This window comes from Podarcis melisellensis (assembly GCF_964234715.1).
Source record: "Podarcis melisellensis genome assembly, chromosome: 4".
NCBI classification, from domain to species: Eukaryota; Metazoa; Chordata; class Lepidosauria; order Squamata; family Lacertidae; genus Podarcis; species Podarcis melisellensis.
This window is the reverse complement of record NC_138531.1, coordinates 46203272-46230312: the sequence shown is the minus strand read 5'-3', so window position 1 is coordinate 46230312 and position 27041 is coordinate 46203272. Positions and strand designations below refer to the sequence as shown.

The following is a 27041-nucleotide window of genomic DNA, read 5'->3' as shown; positions in this document are numbered from 1 at the left end:
GTGGGTTGTCAGCACCCGGGGCAAGGCAAGTAATTTGCACCCCCTAACCCGTGGATTTGCGCCCCCTAACCCCCAGATGTTGTGCCCCCTAACCCTAACCCCCAGATGTTGTGCCCGGTGCGGCCAGCCCTCCCTGCACCCCCACGCTACGCCACTGCCTGCCCTGAAGGTATCTAGGAAGACTTTCCGTTTCTAACCCAAGTGCCTATTGGGTGAGACTAGGCATTCCATATCCAGCCCTACAGAATGCACAGACTGGAGGGGCTACCTTCAGAACACGCCCACCATCTCCAAAGGTGTCTAAGGGTGCTCAGCTGTTGATCTTGCTGCCTTTCCATCTCCTGCACATACCTGCCAAAATGTGAACCAATTAACCTACTAAGCCACACCCACCACCTGTGTCCTTACCCACCATGCCATGTAGAACAGAGTAGGTGATGAAACTAGCCTGCAGGAGTGGACATGGGGAAAAATCCTACTCAGCTCTGCAGTGACTGGCACCAAGATCAATCTTGCAGCCTAGGTTGGGCCAGCTGGCTGCCAGAAATCAAAGGGAGGCAGTGCATGTGTTCTTGCTCTTTCTCAACCAATCACAGAAATGTTCTCCATTGATAGCTTTGCACCAGCGGTTTCTGTGAATGGGGTTTACATTGACATCTCATCTATATTTACTGAAATTCTGCGGTTGAAAAAATCTTATATATGCACCGAACATTCACTTTGTACCTGATTACGGATGGAATATTTCAGTATTATTAACTCCTGTTATATGTGGTGTAGCCATCTTTTCCACAATTGTAACTTTCCATGTGTGAGGTAAAAAGAAACTATCACATTGTACTCAGTAAATTTATTTACCTCACTGTATTCCTATAAGAGGTTTCTGAAAACTGTTTGAAATAGGTGGAAGCTAAGAAATTCTAGTCCATTGAAAGAGCACCACAAGCGTGACTGCTTTTAAGATCCTCCTAGAATTGGGATCAATTTGCAGAAGGAAATGCAAATTGAGAATCCCTGCTATAACCTAAGTTCCTTGGTGTGGTTTACCCATATATGAAAGTCTTCTCTTTGAAGGCAATTCATTAAAATATATGCTGCTGCTGCTGCTTCTTTATAGCCTTTATAACTGATGAAGCTCACATTAACCCTAATATTGCTAAGGCTGCAAGGTTTAATTATGGAAAATGTTATCCTGTTCCACAGAGTTAGACGATAGCAAGAAATTAGTGTAGCATGTATGTTCTGCAGCTGATTACTGTCTTGAAAAACATACTTACAAAATGACATTAATAGGCATAAATAACTTAGGTCCACAATTTCAATGGGCCTATTCTGAGTAGAATATACAACCCTAAGTTTGTTTTCTCTTTGCTGTATAATTGCCTTATCAGTTGTGATGGCTTCTAGATTCTGATTCAGAATCTAGACTGAATCTAGACTGATTCAGACAGTGAAATATCAATATTTGTCTCTCAATCCTACTGTGATCAACTGTAGCCAGGAACCAAAGTACAGTATCATGAAATAAGTTTTGTGAAGCCAATAGGCCTTTGGAGCCATTTTTTGTGTGAGCAGCCATTACCCATACTTTTCTTTTTTTACTTTTATGCATGATTGATTAGGTATGATACGGAAACATAAATGCAATACTGTCATTTTGTATCACTACTCAACCTTTGGTATGGCAGAAAGTCAAAAGCATACTTTAGATACTTTTTTTCAGTTCTGGAACCCATCTTTAGCCCCTAAATGCATTTGGGGATCCACTTTATTATATTTTACCATATGCCTGTATGGTGGCAGTACTGCTGGTAGACTGCAAGCTGGTTCCTGATCCACCAGTTGAAGACTGCTGCTTTAGATACTCATAATATTACCTTACCGGTGATCAGTGTGGAATAATATGGGTTTTAATACTATATAAGATAAAACTAGGAGATTTTACTCAGTTATCAAAAGGTCAGAATCCACAGCATAACAAATAAAAAGGACAATGGGCTATGAACAAGATACAGGATATCAAACACAGGAGTTTCAAGGTTTCACTATGACATTTGTGTTATATTCTTTTGTTTACATGGATATTAGGAGGCAAGCCAGTCATAAAGAGACAGTATACCTTTTCACATGCAGAGAAAGTATACTGAAAATGAAAATAGCTGCCATAAAGGAATATAAAACTGCCCTAAGGCTTCAGTCCTAAGCTACTTGCTGATCAATTAGACATTTTCAGCTGTGTTTAGGATTGAACCAAGTAAGATCCTTCAGTGACACATGGCTAACCATGAGGTAGTAAGTCATAATCTCAGGGGAACAATTTGAATTTACAATTACAAATTAAAATGAGCCAGTTAACTATATAGAATTGTAATTGAAAGAGCTTAGAGTAACTGAATAGATTGTTGGCTTAGGGGATTCCTTTGAGACTCCAAATAGATTTAGGAATTGCAGATGAGGACACCTTTTCAAATTCAAGGTTACTCCATTATAATAGTTAATGGAATAGAAATTCTTAGATTTTGTGGCCTAAATTAGACATTCAGGTAAATTACTGGGATTAAGACAGTTTGCTGGAGGAATTAAAGATCAGCTATCAAGATCAATTACCTCATATTTGTTATACACATGTGATGCTATATTTTTTGCAAGAACATTTAGTGTAACTATTTAGAAAGTTATTTCAGTGAAGGAAACATAAGGGCCGAGATTAAAGAGTCTTAATGAACTAGGTGGAAGATTGGTAGCACATTCACTGAATGTAACATGGCAGTGGCATTAAAATACTGAATACAGTGATCCAGGTGAAGCATTGGACCTGGTCTGAGTACTTTAAAATCAAGAGAGTATTGTGTAGGTGAGTGGAGTCTTCATGCCATTTGAGATTAGGTATTGCTATACCTCTTCTTTCTTGTCCTTATAAAGGGTTCGTTGAGGTAACTGAGGTCTCTTGTTTTCATGAACAAAATTTAATAGAATTTTGGCCCATTATTAAACGAGAGATGTGTGTGCTTATTGGTAAGACTCGGAATAAGTAAAGATGGTTAGCTTTGACCAGTTTTTGAGCTTAGTTGTTAAATGTTTTATCAAGGAAGTTCAGTTTTTCTAGTTCAGATAGAGTCTTAGGTATATTTACTCCCAGGTATTTCTGGCCAGTTGTTTTGTGTCAGTTCAGTTGTAGGTTTGGCGGAGTGTGTATACACATCAACGCTGATTTGGTGAAGTTAACAGTGAATCCAGATATCTTGCCACATATCACAAGTAGGTGCATAATAGCAGGTAAAGAGGCTTTAAGGTCAGAAAGGAATAGTGCAACATCATATGTGAACATATTGATAAGATGGATTTTTCCAGATAATTCAAAACCTTTTAGATCCTCATCTGCTTTCAGTGCCAAAGCTAAGGGTTCTGTGGCCAGGGCAAGATAGTGTGCTGTTCTGCTTCATGCCCCAGCCAATGGGAAATATCTAAGAGTGTTCCCCATTCACCAAAACTTGGGCCAGTAACCCATAGCATACATCTGAGAGCATATCAACCCAGGATGCACAAATACCAAATTGTAAAGAGAGACTGCCAGTTTAAACAATCAAATGCCTAGACTTCATCCAGCATCCCAAGAACAAGAGGTTCTGGAGGTGATTGACCCTTAAAAATGTAATGAGAATCTTTCTAATAGGCTATGAATCTGACTTGGTCATGGTGGATATGGCTGGGTAAATTTCTTTAAAAGGCAATTGGTCAGTATTCCTGTAAATTAGCATTCATATTAATCAATGAAATGGGTCTATATGATTCAGCTTGTTAAGGTTTGGGTATAACTGTGGTAACCGAGGCACACCAAGATTCAGGAATTTGGCCTCTATTCTTTATGTCAAGAAACAGTTTGTTTTTCATTTTTTAGCTCCGAAACTGACATACTGAATAAAAGACATGATGTGATAGTTATAAAAAAATTCTGCAGTCAAGAGGACAGATCAAATGCTGGTAAGCTCTATTTTTAATCATGTTTCTTATTGGTTTCACAGTTTAATTTGTTAAACTACATATAACATTTTTCCGATTACTTGGAAAAAACCCCTACTATATTTATAAATATTGATTTTTTCGGGGGGAGGCTTATAGTGCTCAAATGTATTTTACCTTCCCCAAAGAGTAACAGTGTAATTCTGTATAAGTCTTTTGAGAAGTAAGACTCACAGAATTAAATGAGTTTTACCCCAGGTAAGTGAGATTGCACCCTAAGGCACTTCTGGCTTGAAGTTGCAGTGCACTGGTGTGGAGAGCAGGTGGGGGGTGGGGGTGGGGCAGGAAAAGGAAAGGAGAGGTGGGTTTAAAAGTCCTGAAGTGCATCCTTTGATCCTATTAAATCTATCTGCCCAGTCTTAGATCCACTTAAAATATTTTCTAATGGAGCCTTTTCTTTGTGTATCTTTTTGACGGGGTTTCAGCTGAGCACTGAAACAATCATTTTACCAATAATTCTGAGGACCTGCCTTTGCCTATCAGGTTATGGGTTCATTATTGTTGGCCCTATTTCTCAGTGATGTATTGGGCAGCTGAGCTCCTGAAAGATCAGTGATTAAATTATATTATTTAAATAACTGTTAGTTCCTTGCAGCTTTTGAAAGAGGGAATATCTCATTTGTTTTACTGTTTTGTTTTGGCATATATTAGATATATGTTTTGACTTAAGACTTTATTTCAAAAAGGAAAAACAATATTTCCTGAAATATATACAGATTCAGAGTGAAAACATAGCTTTGCTCCCAATGTCGATGATTAAGAAAGAACTGCCCTCTCCCTTTCTGCCCTGACTGGTATAAACAAGAGGACTCAGGAAGCAGCATTGAATCTGCCACTCAGCTTCCCTCTAGATAGAATTGCTCTGCCTGCTGTTATCTTTATGAAGGAAAGATTGTTGTCCAGGTTAAAAAAAAAAGCTACTTCTTTAACAAAAAAAATCTGCAGTTGCTCTGTCTTGAATTCGTATGTATTTGTTTTTAAATGTATGTATTTGTTTTTAAGTATGTATTTGTTTTTAACAGTATAACATATTCTACTATAATGCACAGTACGTAAAATGGTCTTATACAATATATAGTATATAACATAGATCACAATGGAGAGAAGCTCTTATATTCAGGGATTTGTGTGCATTCAGTGGGATGTTAAAGAAAGAAAGCTTTAACTCTAGAAGAGTAGTCACCATCCCTGCCTCTTGTTTTGAACTAACTTTAAGTAGAGGTAGATGTCAGAGAATTCTGATGAAAAAGGAAGCAGAAATTGCTACAGTTTGCATGTGATCAGGAAAATAAATCAGTCAAGTGAATATAATCAGCAAATGATACATTCATTTCAAAGTAAATATCAAAAATAGGCAAAAAATTCATTTAATTTAAGTTACATAATTACTTACATAATCTATGTAAAGGTAAAGGACCCCTGACTGTTAAGTCAAGTTGTGAACGACACTGGGATTGCGGCACTAATCTCACTTTACTGGCCGAGGGAGCTGACGTTTATCCACAGACAGGTTTTCCGGGTCATGTGGCCAGCATGAGTAAGCTGCTTCTGGTGAAACCAGAGCAGCGCACGGAAACGGCGTTTACCTTCCTGCCGGAGTGGTACCTCTTTATCTACTTGCACTTTGACGTGCTTTTGAACTGCTAGGTTGGCAGGAGCAGGAACCGAGCAATGGGAGCTCACCCCGTCGCAGGGATTTGAACCACCAACCTTCTGATAGGCAAGCCCAAGCTCTGTGGTTTAGCCCACAGTGCCACCCATGTACATAATCTATGTAGTTTACATTAAATAGCAGACATTGGGATAGTATTTGGCAGAAATCAAACTGCAGCAGAACAGAAATAGCACTGATTGCTGGCCCACGTGCAGTGTGACAGCTAATATGTATCAAGGGCTAATATGTATCAAGGGCTAATATGTGGAGATGAAATAATCACAAGACAATTGTTTTGTGATAAAATGGGCCAAAACCTTATTGATTACAGATGTACGTAAGTCTTGGCATAGGCATTGGGTGTGTATCCAGAATCACCCAATCTGACTGTTGGTTGATTACTGAGTAGGCATTGGGCAAACCTTAGTCTTGGATGAAGTGGGGTTGTAGTCTCTTCCTGTCCCTCCAGTGCCAGGATATCCCATTAAAGGGATTCAGGGGGAGTTGATTATATCAGAGGCTCAGGCAGGGGCTGGGGCCTATAGCACTCCTCCAAGAGGCAATTCCTGCAGAGGTCATAGGCGCCGACTCCATAGGGCCTGAGGGGGCCCGAGCCCCCTCAAAAATTTGTTTGGGGGGGCTCTGCCCCCCCAATAATTTAAGAAAATTATTTTTTATTTTCCTTGTTTGACGATAGTTACCTTTTAAAATACTTTTTAAATTCAGTAATGAGTTAAAACAAAGCCACTCCCGATCTAGAGAGGGGGTGGGGTTGCGGGCTCTTGACCCATCAACAATCTCGCGGGGCTGGCGTCAGCCCCGCGAGAAGCGGGGATTCCCCCTAGCTCATTAATATTCACCGCCCACGGCGGCAGCCGCAAAGGGCGGGCCCTCACAGGTTCACTTAAGGTCGGGGCAGCCCGGGGCTCGCCCCTTTCGTTCCCCCAGCAGCAGCGGTTTGGAGGTCTTGGGCCCCCCCAATATTTTTTATAAGTCGGTATGGGCCCCCGCCCCCCCAATATTTTTTATAAGTCGGCGCCCCTGGCAGAGGTCCTCTAATTTGATGCAAGTCTTAGGAATCCTCTGCTGCCAAATTGACCCTTGACATCACTTCTGGCAAGATAATGGTTGCCCAGTGCCTATGCCAAATCTTTTCATCTGCATTCAATAAATCTGTGGCCTTATTTGATCCAAACATAAGTGTGTGGTGTCCATTATTATATGCTGTCAGGGAGGTGGGGAGCAAAGAGTGTCAGCATGCAGTTGCTGTGAGCAATTGATCAGAACCACAGGTGAGCCACCAGAATCCCCTGCGACCATTGGAGGAGGAAATGATGTCCTTCCCAGTCGTCTGAGAAACACGCGCCTGCCCCCCACCCCTAGAGTCAGGCCACAATCACTGCTCACTGGGGGAAGAGATAAGCGGTCCTTGCAATGAATACAAATAAGAAGGGAAATCACTGCCTTCTTACACCCCTGTGTATGACATTGGGTTGTACTCAGTTAACTTTTAATCAGAGTAGATCCATTGAAATTAATGACTACGAATTTCAGTGGGTCTACTCTGAATAAAAGTTAGTTGAATACAGTTACAACTGAATGCCTATATGAAATTAACTGCATGATTGTTTGAAATGGACCTCTTTGCTGATTCCTGATTCAAATGCCTGTATTATGTCTAGTCATAGCATGGCTCATAACAGCTGGGGTGATTTGCAACAGAGAATGGTGTTAAAAGGAAGGATTAACGCCCCTTCTCCCACACTGCAGCCACGATTGTAATTTCTCCCCTACCCCACACTCCCCAAGTTGCTTTTAGATGGAGACAAACATGTCAGGAAATCCAGGAACAGATTTACCAGGCAATGTGTGGTTCTGACCCTTTAAAAAAGCGCCTTATTCAAAATTCTCCTGCTCTTTGAGCAGCATAGTTAAAGCTGATAAAAACGGAAAGCATGAATTAGCATTTCTCTATTATCTGTCAAGTTTCATTGTATTCCTTAAGAATTTAAAATATTACGTATTGTTATGTACTGTAATTGCATTCTTACAATGTTTCTATATTATAGCAGAAGCATTTACTAGCTCTGATGCTGTAGCTGAACCTCCAGCTGATGCATTGGCAACTAAGGAATCAAACTATTTACAAGAGTTCTTCAGCCCAATGGATGTAGTTTTCCTGACAGGAGAAAGCAGTTCAATCCTCAGGCTTCACTATCTTCCTTTTATTATGGGAAAACGTTATTGTGCCATAATTTTGTTCAATGAGCAGGTAAATAAGTATATTCTTCATACATTGCCCTTGTGAATGACATGAGAAAAATTGCGACACTAAATCTTATTGTTATAACAGTTCATTGAAAATGCAAAAAATAAAAATAAAATAAAATGCACCAACTTCAAATCCTGGTATCCTAAAACATACTTGCAAAGTCCTTCTATTTTCTCCAATCCTCCGTGGGTCCCTGGACTCATAGGTCAATATTAAGCAATCCTGAAGAAACTATGGAAGATGTTCCATATCCATTTTCCCATGCCAACACATACCTTTTAAAACAAGCAAACAAACCAAAGCACTTCAAAAAAAGGGCATTCATTCATTCATTCAGTGAAATTATTGCCTGCTTTTCACTCAAATGATATCCAGCATCTTATGGCTGATTATAACAATATAATACAGTAAAAAGAAATTGTCCTGCTGATGGGGAACTCAAGAAATATGTTGGGGAGAGTTGATGTTAAAAGCATTCCCAGTCTCTTTGATATTTCTATAGCTGTTGCTGCTATTTTTATGAAACCTCAGGTGAACTGGGGGAAATGGCACCCCCCCACACACATCTCTTCCAGCTCTACAGTTGTGTGATAAGCAGGCTGTAAGAGATAAAACTGTCACTAGAACACATGTAGGCACGCCACAGTCTATGAGGTGCATGTGGCTTTCCACCACTCTCTGTACAGCCCCCCCCCCCGAAAAATCCACCAACTTTACCGTTTTGCTGAGCTGACCAGCCATCAGCTAGGTGATGGGGAAAAGGACACTATCAAGCAATTTAAGATCTATCCAGACTGCTGGGGGCAGAGTTGTAAAAACTTCTGCTCCGCAACAGTTCCAATATACATACAGTCACCATCGCTGTGGTGCTCTTAGCAATCTCTGCAGAATTGCTGTGTGAGAGTTTTTGTGTGTCCATGGAGGAAATGTTTTAGACTAAAACACACACATACACGCACAATTTCTATTGGTTTCCATATTAAGCAGTTTTGAACCATGTGGCCATTAAAAAATTACAGTTGCGTAAGTGTCTTAACGGGAGAGCTCAAGATTTTTCAACCTTTATTTTTAAATGCAAGAGTCAGCATGCTGTGAAATAGAAAAGAGCAGTACTGTTAATTTGACCTTCATTTATAGGTGTCAAGATTGCCTACAGGTATAACCATAAATTCTGGGTGTCTGTTAAATTGTAGCTGCATTTCAAAGTTAATGAGTGGGACCAGGCTGTCCTAATAAAGGCAGAAATATTGCCTTAACTTTACAAGGATTAGAGCTCTAGAAAGGGTGCCACTATAGATGACATTCTTAATGTTTGGTTAAACATATGTGCAAAATGTTGGAATAATACCGAGTTCTTTTTTTGTGACTCCAGCAAGTAAAGAATGCACCATGGGATCAGTCTAATAGGTTGATAAACCTATCCTTGAAGTCCTCTACTGAAGACTGATGAACATTTAAAGGTCCATATGGGTTAAGCCAATTACATCACATCTTACATGCAAATAATACATGCAATCAATGGGGGAAATGGCTTTCATGGCATTGATAGGGCATCCAAGTTAAATAATGACAAATACTTCTGGTTCTAATTCTTTCCTACCCAACGTTGAATTACTAGATTTATTTTATTATACCTTATAGTATTTCCAGTTTAGTTTATGAAGAGGCTTTAAAACGAAGACTCTCAAATGCATGAAATATTCTTGTAAGTCAAGCGTCAATGTTGCAGCAATGGATTTGTGTTTGTTTATAGTCTGAGAGGCTTCTAATTTGTTCTGCATGGATTGTTGTCGAAATTGAAATGCATATGTTCTTGTGTTTCAGATTGGGGAATTTGTGTACCTGGTGGAAGGAACATGTGATTTACCATTGCCTTCAGGCTTACTTCCAATGAATAGCCCAAATGTTCTGTGCACTAGCAGCATGCTAGAAGGTAAAGTGGGGGTATAAAAATCTCTTCCCCCCTCCCACGTTAAACTTTTAGATACAATAAATTCCATATGCAGTGCAATATTTTGCAATGCAGAGGCATCAGAAAACTGCCATGGAATATACAATTGTTTCTTTTTCTGGTACCTCAAATGGTAGTCACACATTTTTATTTGGATTACAAATTACTTCTTGCTCACACGTATTTCTTATCCTTGCATATGCCTGCTCTCTACTGGTGCAAATAACAAAGGATTATTTTCAGTGTTCTCCATACATCATTATCAGTTACAGCTTCTTTCCTGGTTGTCTCAGCATTGTATATTGGTAGCATATGGTTATGACTCTGCTTATATGAGCACTATGCCAGGTGAATGTTCCTAGACTCCAAAGGATTGAAATTTGATGTATAGAGTTCTTTAAGCCACGTGAAGTACCCTTAAAGGTATAAAAAAAGCTTCATGCTGTAATTCTTCACAGTATTTCAGGCCTGGGAACCTGTTTAGCTTTTTTTTAACAGGTCTCTTTATATTTAGACTTACTTCAGCTTGCAAAAATCAAATTTGTGGTCTTTGTTCAATTAGTATCCTCTAGCCTTTCTGCCATCTGGATTTATTACTGGTTGATAATGACCATGAGCTGGCAACCCAAACAGGCAATAGTTAAAGGAGAAGAAAAGGTTACTTATCTGTAATTGTAATTCTTGAAGATAATAGCTTGTATAGCCTTCCTTCACTTTGCATGGATCCAAACAGCAAATTACCTTGGAAGAGCTACAGTTACTGCACAAGTGACCTTTCTTTCATGGCCTGTGATTCAGACATACTCCTGCATGTCCATTTAATGAGGGCCAAACAACCCTGTCAGCAAGGGATTGATGCTTGCGGAGACAGTGTGCCCCTAGGCTTCTCCAAAATGGAGTATATACTGACAGTAGTATCAACGAGAAATATAGCTACATTTCTTTAGTACCACTAGGCCATAGATATACACAGCTTTGGCAATAGGACATATAAAGTCTCTAAACCCATCTTTGTTTAATTGAACTCAGTTTTTACATACTCAAGATTTGTTCCGTGCTGTGCTTTTGAATGAAACCAGCAGCTTGAACTGTAATGCTAGCAATGACTTTTTGCCTAGTCACTTATTTTTGCTTACTGTGAAGGAATGAAAATCAAGAGTTAAAAGATTACGACTTACGGTATTTCCACCATGACAGCTAAAAGGGGAAGAAAATGTTTCAGTAGCATTGTAGTTCAGCTGTTTTAGTTGATAAATTGAAAACAAGTTTGAAAACAAGTGGATTCAAGCTGTTTTTTTCCATGATTCCAGTGCATAATAGAAATGGGAATTCAGATTGCTAACTTTTTTCTGGCAGGACCTCTGTATCTTTGTAGTTGCTTGACATGAGAAATGAAGTTTATTCCTTTACTTTATTTATCAGGTGCATTTTGTTGAACCATAGGGGTTACAAGCACAGGAGCCCTGCTGAGAAATAAAGTTGGCAACACTAGTTTTTGTGTTGTGTGTTGTCCTTGTCAGCTTTTTCTAACACTAGGCTTTTGGCTCTTGCTCTGGGAAGCCATAGCAATTGGTGCTATGGTACCAAATTTAGCATCTGCCTGGTGCAGGTGTGCTGTAGAAGCAAAAATCTTAGTTGGCCGTTGTTGATGTTACCTCTTGCTCTTGTTTATTACAGGTGACAGAGAAATACAACCAGTGCTTTGCCTGAAATGTTGTGTTGGTAATATGCTTCGAGAAAAGCTGAAGATCCCTCTCGTGAATGAAGCTAGGGAAAAGGCTCTGGCTCTTGCAGCACAACAGCAGATGTCTGCTTTGGAGTATGAGCGAAGAAAGGTCACTGGGACACTTGAGAGCAGCAGCGTTCGAGTTGCAGTTGCAGCTTTAGGTCTGTCACAAGTTGAGGTAAGAACATTATTGACTGCAGATCTTATAGTTGTACATTGTTCATTACATTTTGAAGCTGACAGGGAAGCAACACTTTTGACTGCATACTGCACGATTGGAAAAGGCCTCTTTGTCAAGCTGATTCTGAGCACCAATCTTGTAATGCAGTTTTCTCCATTATGTTATAAAGCTGCCCAAACCCCCAAAGTTTGATTTTGAGAGGTAACCTCCAAAATCTGGAAGTAAGCATCTCAGCACATAGTAGCAGGGTTGGATCAGAACTATGGCGGTTCCTGGGCTAGCGGACCCTATTCCAGCTGAAACACAATTCATATGCACGAGATAATCTAGTTTATTTTGACATGTCTGTGCCCAGCCCCCATCCTTAAGTGTTCCAACCTAATTTAGTAAGAACAGTATCATCTATTTCACTTGAAAAGAAAAATTGGTGTGTGCTGTGGGAAATACAGCATTTCTACAGACAGAAGTTAAAAAGCAAACTATATTTGCACCACCAAATCCCCCAAATGGCTTTTTAAACATAGAAGAATTTGAAGAGTATTTTGATAACCATGTAATACAATTAAGAAAGTAAATTCTGCAAAAACAAAGAAATAAAAATCTAGGTGCATACACAGAACCTTTTACATGCTTCCTCGTTGACTTGCAGTTAGCATGAAAACATTGTTAATAATTAACTACACTGTTCCTTTATTTACAGAAAGATGCGCTGCACAACTTTCCTAAATTTTTTACAAAATATATTGAGTACAGTGTTGAAGTGAGCATGCCTGAATATTTTGAAAGCCCTGGAAATATAGAAATACCTGTGTTGGCATCAAGCAGAATTCATCCTACACACCAGGGAAAAGGACACATTTGGTCTGCAGAAGAAAGAGGTGACAAGCATCTGATTAGTAAATTATTACTACCACTGTCAATAACAAAACTCTTGATACTAATTCTGAAATTCTTCATATATCTTACCATCCTGTTTACTGCAGATGTTCTTCACTGGGAAGGGATGCCCAGTGAGTGGAACAATATCTGTACAGTGGTACCTCAGGTTACATACGCTTCAGGTTACATACGCTTCAGGTTACAGACTCGGCTAACCCAGAAAGTGTGTATCTGGAAGGCAGTAATGGGAGACACTTTGATAGTTTTCTGAATCTTCTTCAGAGGTCTGGTTTCCACCCTCTAACCCACTTGGACCTTGGGGTTCACAATCCATCTTTTGAGGTTCAGAATCCTCTATCCCCCACCCCTGTTAGAACCTTCTCCAGGTCTTCCAAGGAGGACCTCAGGGTCTGATCACTTGCTCCATGACACCTCCATGGGGACTCATTGCATAATGCAACTTTAAATGCTTTTGTTACATGATTATAGCCTTTCCTTGGGCTTCAAGTAATTTTTTTCTAGTTGATGGTTTTCAGGCTCTTCAAAAAGAATTTGTGCCTGAAAAAAATAATTTACGGTTGGAAATTTAAGGACTGGAGCTTTGGAAGTAAAAGCTTGTGCCAATGAAGCAAACAGAGCCTGTGGGACAAGCAGCTTTGATTATACAGGATATGTAGTGGAATAATCATACAAAAAAGGCCAGTGACTGATTTTGGTATTTAAACCTTTTAATTATCAACATGTTTACTGGAAATCTTACCGATGTTGTTGGCATCCATCTGTTAGGAAATATTTTTAATAAGCTAACATAAAAATAAAATGTATCAGAATTGCTTACCAGTATTTCAACAAGATACTATCACACTTGCTGAATCTCAAAAGAGCCCTTGGTTCATTTTGACATCAACATGATTTTCTTCATGTACCTGAGGGAAATATTGTTACATATTTGTCTGCATATTTCACATTGTCAGTCTGTGCCATCTTTGTGTCTTAGGGGTCAAATTAAAGATCACTGAACCATAGCTGTGACAATGAAAGCAGGTAATTTCAAGTTTGCCAGGGTTGCTTAAATATTCAGGATACCTAATTTGGAATTCACTGGATTTTGTTGCGTAAGTGCTCCATTGTAGTACCTAGAAGTTTGAAAGCACACCAGTGCAAGTAGATAAATAGGGACTGCTGCGGCGGGAAGGTAAACAGCGTTTCTGTGCGCTCTGGTTTCCTTCATGGTGTTCCATTGCACCAGAAGCAGCTTAGTCATGTTAGCCACATGACCCGGAAAGCTGTCTGTGGACAAACGCCAGCTCCCTCAGTCTGAAAGCGAGATGAGCGCCGCAACCCCATAGTCAACTTTGACTGGACTTAACCATCCAGGAGTCCTTTACCTTTTTTTTTTACCTTTATGAAGAGAATATAATATTGGTTTATCTTTAACGTGTTAAAATACTTGTTTCTTTTCTTTTAAAAGTAACTCTTATCAATTTTCTCGCACATTTGTATTCATACATTAATTAAATAGTTTGTAGCTTGGATCGGTGCTATTGGTGTTTAGGCTTCATAGAGTTTGAGTTTTGTGCGTATTAAGTAAAAGACTGCCAGCTGGATGTGACATACCAAGCTATCTTCAATTACTTATATGTAATGCTTCAGAAAACAAATATTAGCCTATATATTCCAAATTCAAATTCCATCTTACAAGACTGAGCTGGATCTTTTTAGCAAAGAAGCGAAACTCCCTTTTTTATAATAAGCACAAAAATGAAGAATTGGCCATTATGTTAACCACAACTGAATGTTGATGAGATATAGTAAGGGGAATAGAGTTCTAATTCCTGAAGCTTTGAACAACTATTATGGTTGGCATTAAAAATAATAATAATCTGCACCTTGTTCCTATGACTCTAAAATGCAGACATCTTATGGTACCTTCGTACCATGTGAAGAGTTTTATCTGCTGATGTATACATGTCAGACTGCTGTTAAAGGTACAGAAGCAGACCATCATTCAGGTCAGAAGGCAACAGTGGCAGCTAGACTTTGGAGTTATAAATATATGTGAATAATTCTATAACTTACAATATTCCAATGACTGATTAAATAGTTTGCTTTGTACTTGATGCTTGTGAAGTGCTATTGAACTGTTAAGGCACTAATCATTTTAATATGCTTTATTTTTTTAATTTTGTGCCTGAATAATTCAAATGAAATTTTTAATAATTACATTCTGTTCTTGGGTGTACTGTGCTTTCATGCTTAATCAATAGCTGTTCAATACTCTGAAACTAAAATAAGGGTGGATATTAGCTATTGGCTAATTCTATCTTCTTTTTAATTCCGCCTCTCCATGGTTTTTCACCTCTAATGGCCCATTCATTAGAAAGCAAGGGCAGACGCAGGGCAGCACTAAAAGAAGCACATCTCTGTTTTCAGTAAAGTTAACTCTCTATTCAAAGAAACAAACATACACTCGGCCTAGTGGTATCAGCAACACTTCCCAGCAGGTCTTGCCCCTATGGAGCAGTTGACAGGACTGAAGGTCCCTGCCTTCCACACTTCTCTAAGGTTTCTCCTCTCCCGGCCATTTCCCAAGCAGTCTCAAATTGCAGTCTGCACATTACTATGCAGGTTCTTGGGGGCCAGGGAGGAGGGGAGGGGAGCCTGTTGCATTGGGAGAGGGAGATTCCCTGGATTCTTCAGCAGCGTCTGAACTCTTCTCCGCCTGAACTCTCCTTGGTGTCCCACCACCAATCTCCTGGTCCCGAGCCTTCCTCCTCTGGGGTTTCCCTTGGGGGTTCCCTGACTGGTGCCCCCCACATTCATCTTTGTCCAGCCAGTCCTTGACATGGGCTACACCGTTGATTGTCACATCACTAAAGTTTGTAGAAAATAAAGCGGACCACACAGCCAAACATCCTCCGCTAATCCTTACAAATAAGATACAATATCATGTCACATCACATTACTTAGGCTAGCAAATCATTTACAATATGCTGACTTCTATGGTTGCTAGAACTAACATTTATTTCCACTACTCAATTCAGAAGACATAAATATTTACATATTTAATAACACTATCTAAAAAGCATAATTTTCTGAAAACTTCTCCATATGTGTATGTTAAAAATATGCCGTCATATTATACTCAAGAACACGTTATCGTTTTCACTATATGCCTTATGAATTCTTTTTTTTTTATACAAATGCATAGTTAATAAACAACTTTACTTATATAACATATTTTCATCACTTCTTTGGACTGCCTCATGTCTCCCGCTCCCACTTACATTGTTGTGGGATTTTTTCCAAGCAAATTATCATTTTGTTTACGGTCTTAAATCCACTCATTTAAATACAGTCTGTTCCTTTCTCCAAAAAAATATATACTTTCCTAATTTCACTTATCGTCAGATTCAAATCTAATTTAGTGATAGACAGTTATTTATACTCTAGCATCCTTCTTAACATTCAGCCAAATTACAATACTTTTGTAGATAAATCTTGAATTTCTTCCAGTCTTCTTCAACCCTCTCTTCTCCCAGGTCTCGGATTCTGCCAGTCATCTCAGCTAGTTGCATATAGTCCATCAGCTGCATCTGCCACTCTTCCAGTGTGGGTAAATCTTGAGTTTTCCAGTTCTTAGCGATGAGTATCCTTGCTGCCGTTGTTGCATACATAAAAAATGTTCGGTCCTTCTTTAACACGTTCTGGCCGACATTACCCAGAAGGAAGGCCTCTGGTTTCTTGGTAAAGGTATACTTAAACACCTTTTTCAGCTCGTTATATATCATTTCCCAGAAGGTCTTCACTTTAGGGCAAGTCCACCAGAGGTGAAAGAATGTTCCTTCATTTTCCTTACATTTCCAACATTTATTATCAGACGAATGGTATATTTTGGCCAGTTTAACTGGGGTCATGTACCATCTATATATCATTTTCATTACATTTTCCTTCAGAGCATTACATGCAGTGAAGTTCAGCCCAGTGGTCCACAACCTTTCCCAGTCTTCAAACATAATATTATGCCCAATATCCTGTGCCCACTTTAGAATAGCCGATTTAACCATTTCGTCTTGTGTATTCCATTTCAGCAGCAAGTTATACATTCTTGAAAGTACCTTAGTCTTAGGTTCTAACAATTCTGTTTCCAACTTCGATTTCTCCACCTGGAACCCTAACTTTTTATCATTTTTGAACACTTCTTTAATCTGAGCGTAGTGTAACCAGTCTCGCACTTTATCTTTCATTTTCTCTAAACTCTGCAATTTCCAATTGTCTCCATCTTTTTCTAATATTTCCCAATACTTTGGCCATTTGGCCTCCATATTGGGTCTTTTTCGGGCCTTGGCTTCCAGGGGTGAAAGCCACCTCAGAGTTTTGTTTTCCAATAAGTCTTTATATTTTGTCCTATATGCCTTATGAATTCTGCCTCGGTTCAGTGTCTGGTGTAATCGGAGCAATCTTTCACAGAAATTTTCTGGAGCTTTAAACTGCTCCCCAGCACAATGTTATCAGTGATCCTCTTTCTCTTCTGGTTGTGTTCTGTGGGTGGCCTATTTTGTTTTACATACATACTAAGATAGGACTTTTTGAGATGCCTACCAGTGTTCTAATCGTAGTTATGGATGGCTAGTTATGTGCCAGAACTGGTGTCTTTAGAAGCAGATATACATCTCAGTATTGCATCAAAAGACATGTACAACCAGTTCAGTAGGATAAATGGGCATTGTGAACCATATGCAGAAGGAGATGTGCATTCAGATGTGTATCAACAATGGAAGTACACATAGAAGGCCACTTGCCTGTGCAAATCTTCCTTACCAGATTGGGACAGGCATCTTTACAAAAATATTACTGCTACTTCTCCTTGAGCACAGTGGGTGCCGGATGGGCCACAAATTGCTTGCAATGAGGGCATGCAGTTCTTGTGTTAATTAAATTTTTACCTCTTGACTGCTGTTCTGTTAAGTATAATTTTGGCAGTTGTAATATACCAGGAGAAAACACAAGTGGACCCAATCCTTGGGTTTGTAACAAAGCAACAAACATCAACTTGAATTCAATGAATAACATTTTTGAATTCAATGAAAATTATCCGCTTTGACATTCTAATTTGGTGTGGCAGTCTTTTGGACAGCGCTTTCTGCAGTATGTTTAAAAACTAACCCTACAAGGTGGACCAACTTGCTGTCTTCCAGTTCTTCTTCAAAAGATTTGGAAGCAGTGAACCAATCCAGGATAAGACCTTTGCTATTTATTTTGAGGATGAATGTTTATACTATGCAGGAAGTCATGGTTAACAAACTGATAGGAAATATGTGTTTCATGGGTACATGGGTATCAAAACCAGAATGCAAGCATACCATGAAAAGCAGCCTTTAGCTTGGCCCAAGATGTTTTCTGGTGTGCAATAAATTCTGCAAAATGCAAATCCCAGGAAAAAGAATAGCACATAGGAAAATTAGACCTATACTGATAATAAAGGCATGTTATCTATAATGTATTGCTAAAATTTTTGTGTAAAAGAATTGTGAGTTTTGTCTTGTGGTACTGAATGTACTTAAACTATATACCAAAAAATTGAAAAATCATCTAATGTGGATATTTTCTTTGCTCCCATGTACTGCGTGAATGATACGAGATAGTTACAATCTAATTTGGGGAAAAAATATTTATGAGCCAGGAATAAGTGAGCGAGTTTTATTACTAGTATAACTGACAAACGTGGGACGTTTTTGTGGAAGATAGCCGATGGGGATAATAACTTGGTGACAAAACAGAAAAGAGGTAATAATTCATAAATTAGCAGGTCATTAATCTTGTCTTTATGAGAGAACAAGCTAATTTATTTCAGAGAAGTTTGAAGCTGAGGTGCTATAATCTGTTTGATAGCCTGCTAATGTTGGAGGCACATAATACAATGCTGTGCTATCCCTGTTGTGAACTTGAGTTTTTTTAAAAGCAATAACAAAGAGTTCAATGAAAGTATTGACATGGCAATGGTGGCATCAATTAGTTTCCAGTTGGTAAAGGCTTGAATTGCTACTGAACACCATTTTATAACAGGAAAATCAAATTGCCAATGAATATACTATTTGTTCATTACAGTTATTTATAGCTCTCTATTCAGGATACAAATCCTTCCAAGGCAACTGACAGCATCAACTTTTTTAAAAAAAGCAATAAGCAATATAAAGCCATCAGGTTCCTTCCCACTTGACAGTGTTGGAATGGCCTTGTGTGGGGAGAGTCCAGCTGTGACAGACAAGAGAAGGCTCTTGATGACTTCTTTGCCTGCTTGCTTACCTCTCTTGGAATCCTTCTTACAGGGCAGTTGGTGGTAGATGGTTGTGGTGGGAAGAGGTTAATCCAGCAAGAGTTTGGTTGGTTGTCTCTTTTGCCTGTTTCCCTTGCTCTCCTGAGCTTTTCCCCACAGGGCAGCTTGTAGTAAGATACCACTGAGGGTGGGGTGGAGAAGTCCAGCTGGAAGAGGCTCTGCCATAGCTTCAGGAACTGAGGATGTTTAGATGTAATGATGATATGGATCTCCCACTTTTAAAAGAAGCAGCTGCAGAGGAAGCCAAATCATACCGGGGTTGTGATGCTGAGGAAGTGTTACCCCCCCCCTCCCTTTTGCAGGGCACAAAACCACTTCTTGCTTCATGGGAGAAAATAAAAAGGAACTTGTATAGCACCTGAGTGTTTTTATTCTCAGAGTAAATCCTAAAGCCTGAAAGGTGCATTGGCTACTCCTTTTTTGCTTCCTGCAGCTTAACGAATTCATGGTCCACAAGCAGACCTCTCCTCTTATTCCTTGACTTCTAAGCTTCCTCAGGAGTCTTTGGTGAGCTGCTTTGTCAGAAGCTTTTTGAAGTATACTAGGACAACCAGATGTGGGTGGTGCTGTGGGTTAAACCACTGAGCCTAGGGCTTGCCGATCAGAAGGTTGGTGGTTTGAATTCCTGCGACAGGGTGAGCTCCTGTTGCTCAGTCCCTGCTCCTGCCCAACTAGCAGTTCGAAAGCATGTTGAAGTGCAAGTAGATAAATAGGTACCGCTCCGGCGGGAAGGTAAACAGTGTTTCCATGCGCTGCTCTGGTTCGCCAGAAGCGGCTTAGTCATACTGGCCACATGACCCGGAAGCTGTATGCCGGCTCTCTCGGCCAATAAAGGGAGATGAGCGCCGCAACCCCAGAGTCGTCTGCGACTGGATCTAATGGTCAGGGGTCCCTTTACCTTTACGGCAACCACACAGGCACAGCTACAAATCCTTACACCTTTTCCAATTTTCTCTCAAAGTTTTCATGTAAGAATTATTCTCTAAAATGATTTTTGTTCTCTAAAAGTATATATATATGTGTGTGTGTGTGTGTGTGTGTGTATACACACACACACACACATACACACACACACACATACACACACACACACACACACACACACACACAGTATTCAAAGGTGCTGCCTCCCTGTCCTGATAACTCATTTACAGCAAATTTAAAGATACTGTTGCAGGTGGTGTGTTAAGCCAGTATTTTTGGTATGTGAGGTTACTTACACAACAGGCTCTTAAATTAGTACTGTACTTGAATTTTTCTTTTGTCGCTGTTCAGTGATAGTACATTGTCTTGCATTATGTATGTTAGGATCATATTTTAATGGTCTTAACTGTGTCCAGATGATTATTTCTAAATAGAAGGAATAAAGTCCATGGTATAAACCCCAATCTATAGTTGATAGCTGTATAAATATAAAGAGCAGGGACAGGGAGGGCATTAGCAGAAGCCAATTAATTTTTGTTCTAATTCCTAATTGCAGTTGAGGTGCTTTTTATGTGATAGTTGTGAAATTAACTAACTCAGGTTGCCCTCAAATTCTGGTCCATTTTCCATATAGATGCAATTGTCTAATCAGATTAATAAAGTTACATTAGCAATTTTAGGCATCACCAGTACATCTGTCTGCCTGCCTGCCTGCCTGCCTGCCTGTCTGTCTGTCTGTCTGTCTGTCTGTCTGTCTGTCTTTCTTATATTAAAACTACTTATCCCTCCTCCCTCCTGGCAGAAGATGCTGCAGTTGAGCTTCCTACAATATTTAAACTAACAATATTTATTTTCTCCCCACAGAAGTTGCAGAAGTTGAGCTTCCTATAACGTTTTTGCCTAAGTATCCTGGCCGATATCCTTGTAAGATTCTTCTTCAGTCGATGTATGATGTCCGACTCTTTCATATAGAATGTGTGGTGAATACAAATACTGCCGAGGCTGAGCTAGAGTTTGTCACTCCAGCATATCAAGCAGTGACTCAAGACATTCCAATAGTATGTCCATTTAGCTTCATCCGAGATTTAAATAAGGCTGGTCGCTACTGGGTTAAAACTGCTGACTGAGCAAACACATAAATATGTGTATAAATAGATGGAAAGCAGGGATGATAGTTCTTCCTGCATTAAGTTGATCTTTACACAGATTACCTTCTATATCTCTCAGCCACAAATGTATTATTATACTAACAATGGTAGAAAAAGACATAGGCTTAAAATAGTTAGCTCAAGGAAGTTATAGAACGGAAGGTTTCCATCCCTTTCTCTCCCCTTCCCTTCCACCTGTGCACTCTTCAAGCCTCTCTGGAAAGTTGGGATGAGTCCTCCTGAGAAATGGGGAGTGTTGAGCTGCTGATAGAGAATGCCTCCAAACTGGGCAAACCTCTGATTGATTTGGGGTCATTTATGTTGAGAACCGAAAGGGATGTGGGTGGCGCTGTGGGTTAAACCACAGAGCCTAGGACTTGCCAATCAGAAGGTCGGCGGTTCAAATCCCTGTGACGGGGTGAGCTCCCGTTGTTTGGTCCCAGCTCCTGCCAACCTAGCAGTTCGAAAGCATGTCAAAGTGCAAGTAGATAAATAGGTACCACTCCGCCGGGAAGGTAAACGGCATTTCTGTGCGCTGCTCTGGTTCGCCAGAAATAGCTTAGTCATGATGGCCACATGACCTGGAAGCTGTACGCCAGCTCCCTCGGCCAATAAAGTGAGATGAGCGCCGCAACCCCAGAGTTGGTCATGACTAGACCTAATGGTCAGGGGTCCCTTTACCTTTATGTTGAGAACCATCCTTAGATCTTCAATGAAGGGTGGTATATAAATTTAATAAAATAGATAAATAAATAAATTTACCCTTCCTCCCTCAGCCTCCAATATCCCACATTGTTTAAGAGGGTTCCTTTAACTCCCACTCTCAAGAGGCTTTTCAGAAGACACTGGTGGCTACAGCGGGGAGAAGGAGGGGAAAGCTGTCTTCTGAGAACTCCCACCAGTTAACATTTCTTAGGAGACAGTACTAGATAACTGTATAGATCATGTGCTTATATTCAAAACCTATATTTCCCATGAAGACTTCGGCTTCACCCCTTCATCCTTAATCACTGATATTCATTGTACTTTTAGATATTTCATTTGGATTCTCTTCTGTTTCAGACTAACATGAGTCAACAAGATTGGAAACTTAAAGCTCATTTAAAAGGATGCTGTTTTTATGGTCCCCCGCTTATATACGTTGCCCCAGGTGAAACAACTCCATACACCCTCATGTTTAAGCCAACTTCCGAATGTGTAATTACGGTAGGAGAACAAAACACATTTTTTCCTTGTTTGATTAGCTTTTCTACACTTAATGAGAACTGGTATAGCTGTGGAATTTATAAGTTCTTATGATGCAAGGGTATCTATAAACATAATACTAACAGCATAGAAATGACATTGTAAATGTGGTGACTCCAAAACATTCCAAAGTAATATGAGAATGTGCCCATAAGCAAAAATGAACTAAGCATGTAAAGAGGTGAAGACTTTAAATAATGCCCTCTATAGTTATATCTATGTGTGATTATTATTGCTACTGTAAGCATCCTGGGCATGATCTGGGCATGGAGTGACAGTGCCTGGCAGTGTGTGGCCACCACCAAGAAACCCATGTGCTTACCAAATGAATTGATTTTACTGGTAGGCACACAAGCAGAACCCCAAAAGCTGGTTGTATTGAACAGACTGGTCCTTTAGATAACTTGTAAGAGTTTTAATGGTCAGCACTAGCATTTTGAATTGGACCTGAAATGGCACTAGCAAATTGAAATGGTGCAACATTGGTATCACATGTTCTGACTTTACAACTTGCATCAAACATCCATGCAACTGTATCCAGCCCTCATTGAAGTTTCTGAATAGTCTTCAAGGCAGCTCTGTGTAATTCTTCATCCCACTAGCACATTCAGGTTTCATTTTGAGTGGACTCTGAAGTTTTGCAGAAATATTTGCACGCCGCTGAATGTTCATTTCTTTCATTATCATAGGGGAAACTCATTTTGCAAAATGAAGCAGATGGCACAGATCATGTCTTTGTCCTGAAGGGGATTGCAACAAAACCTTTGGCGCTGGATTATCTTGCAATAGAGTGCCGAGTTAGAGAGATTACACAGAAGCTCATTATGGTACCCAATTTTACCAATGAGGAATTGCACTACAAGGTAAAATTGTGCAGGTTTGAATATAGGTTTGAGTGAAAGTAACAGCAGTTCTCTGCCTAATGCATGTGTTGTTATGATTTACTGGAGCATTTGCTATCCCACTCATCATTATGAAGGCTATCTGAGTGGCAGATGATACTAGAGTCATCTTGACCTCCCTTCATTTGAAAATTTCATATTCATATTGGAAAGGTTTACCATTGCAAAATTACAAAAATGAGTGATGTTTAAATTGTTCTTGATGGTTTTCCTCTGCCCAGTGTTAATTTTTAAAAAAATACTTCCACCATTACTTTAATTAGTGAAGTATTACAAGTGAATTGTAAGCACCAGTTTTTCCACAACAAATTGAGATACACTAGAGTCCTTCAGCCAACAATATGGCTAGTTAATTCAAACCAGTTGGTGGAGTTCACATCCTGCTCTTTTGCCACATGGCCTGGTCCTCCATTCTCCATAGTAGCAGGTTATTTGTTTGTTTGATTAATTAATTAATTAATAGACCACCATATACCCAGAGGTCTCAGGGCGGTTCACCCACATTTTAAATGGGCATAGGATGTCAATCAAATCAGCCAAAGGCATGGTTGAAAAAGAACATTTTTACCTGGCTCCTAAAGGTGTATAATGAAGGCTCCAAGCTTCCCTGGGGAGAACATTCCACAGATAGGGAGCCACTGCAGAGAAGGCCTGTTCTTGTGTTGCCACCCTCTACACCTCTCAAGGAGGAGGCACACATAGAAAGGCCTTGGAAGATGATCCCGTGACCCAGGTAGGTTATATATTTTGTGGTTTTATACTTTGATTTTGTTCTGTGAACCATGCTAAACAGTATGGGGGATGAAATCCTACCCCGAGGAACCCTGCATTGAAGCCTCCATGGTGCTAAAGAGCACTCCCCAAGCATCACCCTTTGGAAATGACTATCCAAGTAGGATGAGAACACCACAAAGTGGTGCCACTCACCCCTAAATCGGAGCAGCCACTCCAGAAGGATACCATGGTTGATGGTACTGAAAACTGTGGAGAGGTCAAGGAGAATTAACAGGGACATATTTCCCCCCCCCTCTCTCTCTCTCAACACAGGTCATCATATAGGGTGACTAAAACCAGGCCTAAACCCTGATTGAAATGGATCTAGAAAATCAGTTTCATCCAAGAGTGCCTCTTCCAACAAAACACTTTAAATAATTTCCCCTTCACTCCTGTTTTCTTCTTTTCAAAATGTTCCTCAACACAGAAGTTTCATTTTTATATTTTTATTAGGTACATAATATGTGATGACATCTCTTAAAATATAACATGTGCTCCTTATCCAGATTCATCAAATTTGGCATGCTAGAAATGCAAATAGAGCACACAATGAAAATTTCCCCTTTTATTTTGACATTTTAAAACTTTGTGGTAATAGCATGTTAGAGGCACACTTTGTATAGCTAGCAAGTTGTAAAAAATTTATAGCCGTCTTAATATTTTGGATTTTATATTGGCATTCGTGCTCTTTTTTATGAGATATATGAAGCCATTAATTTAATACTACTGCCATTTCATTAAAAAGTTAATTATTTCATGCATATGTTCCTCAGGTTACAAACAAACTACAGTGCACCTGATCTGTATGGAATAAGTTGACGTAATTCTCAAATGGTACAACAAACTCTTTGCAGGGTGGCTATTTCCAGCAGTAGTTTATAAAATTTAATTCTGCGAATTATATACTTTTAAACCTTTACATATTTTGGTGATATAAAGTATGATTTGCAGGGAAAATAGAGATGATTGAAGATTTGAAGTCTTCTTAGTAATGAAAAATAGTTATGAAAAACATTTGTTAAATGAAGGTAAAAAATTATTGGACCTCTGGTTCACAGGTTTGCTACTCACATATATGTACACACTTGCAGTGAAAATAATTAATTAGTGGATAGCCAGCAACAATGGAAAGCTTCAGTGAGATTCTGTTGTGACAACAGTTTAGCCTGGAGGACTAACCACTTGTATGTTGAACCCTTGATCTTCATGGCTTATTAAATCTAGCAGGGAAGAAATATCCAGCTGGGCCCAGAAGGTTGTAAATGCCCACTTGAAAGAGGAAGTGGTTGCAGATTATTTAAAAGAAGTGACAAATTGACTGCTCCTGCAGAAATGTAACCTTGACTCAGAAGATGTTAACAATAATAGGCTGGCAACCAGCTTTCCCTTCTTGGGCAAGGTGCTCAAGAGAATGGTGGTTATGCAGCTCCAGACATTCTTGGATACTGATTTTCTAGATCTGTTCTGGTTAGGTTTTAACTTTGCTTTGGGACTGAAATTGCTTTGGTCACCTTCTGCAGTGACCAAGAGAGAAGCCCTCTTGATTCTCCTGGACCCTCTCAGTGCCTTGATCTCATTGACCATGGCAGCCTTCTGGATAGTTTCTCTGTGTTGGTATAGGGGGGCACTTGTTTGGTTCTGCTCTTGTTTGGCTGTCCTATTTCAGAATGAGATGCTGAGGGACCAGCACTTGATCCCCAGGCAATTGGGCTTTGGAAGTCTCACAAGATTCTGTTCTTTCCCTCGTGCTGATAATCTGCCCCCTTTGAAATTATCTAACAAATAAAGCAAGAACTACTGGAATGGAATGAAAAATGTCCCTACCTTGTACCCTTGCTTTTTCATATACCATTATCATTCTGTTGTTATTCTTAAATTTTCTTACCTGTACTTCACCATAAAGCAAACTTTTAAAGATCTGGCACATCTGTTTCCCTACTTCTTCCTGTTCTCCTAACTCTTTTATTTTTGTGGTGAATTAATAAAAACAACTGATATATACATTTCATCCTGTCTGGATTTGGCCTGTTGACATTTGAGATGCTGGCATAGTCCTCAACTAAGGTCCCAAATCATCTCTACAGAATGAGGGACAATCCTCTGAAGAACTCACCAGAGATCAAAGCATCCTCGTGTAAAGTTAAAATATGTGCCCCACCCCCTTAAAATATACTTCATGCACTCTCATTCCCAGATCTCCAGCAGGTTATCTGTGCTATGCATTCACATGTTCACCAAGCATTTTTTTACTGATGTTTTTATATTGCTTGCTCTTTTTCATTGTTTTTTGTTGCATTGTCTTATTGTGCAGTTTTGTGATAATTATATTGTGCTTTCTTTGACACAAGCTGCTCTAAGTGCTTGGAGAATGATGATGATGATGATTATTATTATTATAAAAAATACATTTATATCCCACCTTTCGTTCAAGAAGCTCAGTGTGGTGTTATGATTCCACCACCCTTCCAATGTATCCTCACAGTAACCCTGAGAGAGAGGTTAGGCTGAGAAGACACCACACTGGCTCTCGTACAAATTATAATATTAGACCCTTGTGGTATAGTGCCAGGGTTAAGTGGCTTCCACACAACTTTGTATGTATGTGAAGGAGTCTTTAAGAGCCTGCCTCAGCACTTTTGCTAGACAGAATGTGTGCCCTCTGAAATTAAGTTTGTGTGTGATGCCAGAGTCATTAAAAATAGGTTGCGAAACAGAATCCTTATTCTGTTATTACTTATTTATGTAGAATATATATATATATAGATAGATAGATCACATATTCAGATTTTCTTGATTAAGAGTTTTTTGCTTCACTTGCTAACTCCTGCATAAGATGCAATTCCACTGTAATGCATTTTTACATGTTATTTTCATTATGATACACACTTTTATGCACACCCTAGCACATGCATTTTTGTGCATATTACTTGGGTAAAGAAGAGCACTGTGAAATTCAGACAAGTGTGAATTTTGAGGGATGGTTCTGTTTCAGTTCTTCTGTTGCTTCAGAAAGCACAAAGTAGGTAGG

The 27041-nt window shown here is 39.5% G+C and overlaps 1 protein-coding gene across 1 annotated transcript in view; it reads left to right on the top strand.

The window, feature by feature from the left end:
* Nucleotides 1-27041, top strand: part of CFAP47 (cilia and flagella associated protein 47) — a 200419-nt gene that overhangs the window by 71408 nt on the left and 101970 nt on the right. Inside the window, exons 41-48 of the mRNA XM_081908931.1 lie at nucleotides 3899-3981; nucleotides 7744-7946; nucleotides 9771-9879; nucleotides 11575-11801; nucleotides 12505-12682; nucleotides 20809-21002; nucleotides 22155-22298; nucleotides 23027-23200. Coding sequence (XP_081765057.1) covers nucleotides 3899-3981; nucleotides 7744-7946; nucleotides 9771-9879; nucleotides 11575-11801; nucleotides 12505-12682; nucleotides 20809-21002; nucleotides 22155-22298; nucleotides 23027-23200 — 1312 coding nt within the window. The remainder of the gene's footprint in view (nucleotides 1-3898; nucleotides 3982-7743; nucleotides 7947-9770; nucleotides 9880-11574; nucleotides 11802-12504; nucleotides 12683-20808; nucleotides 21003-22154; nucleotides 22299-23026; nucleotides 23201-27041) is intronic.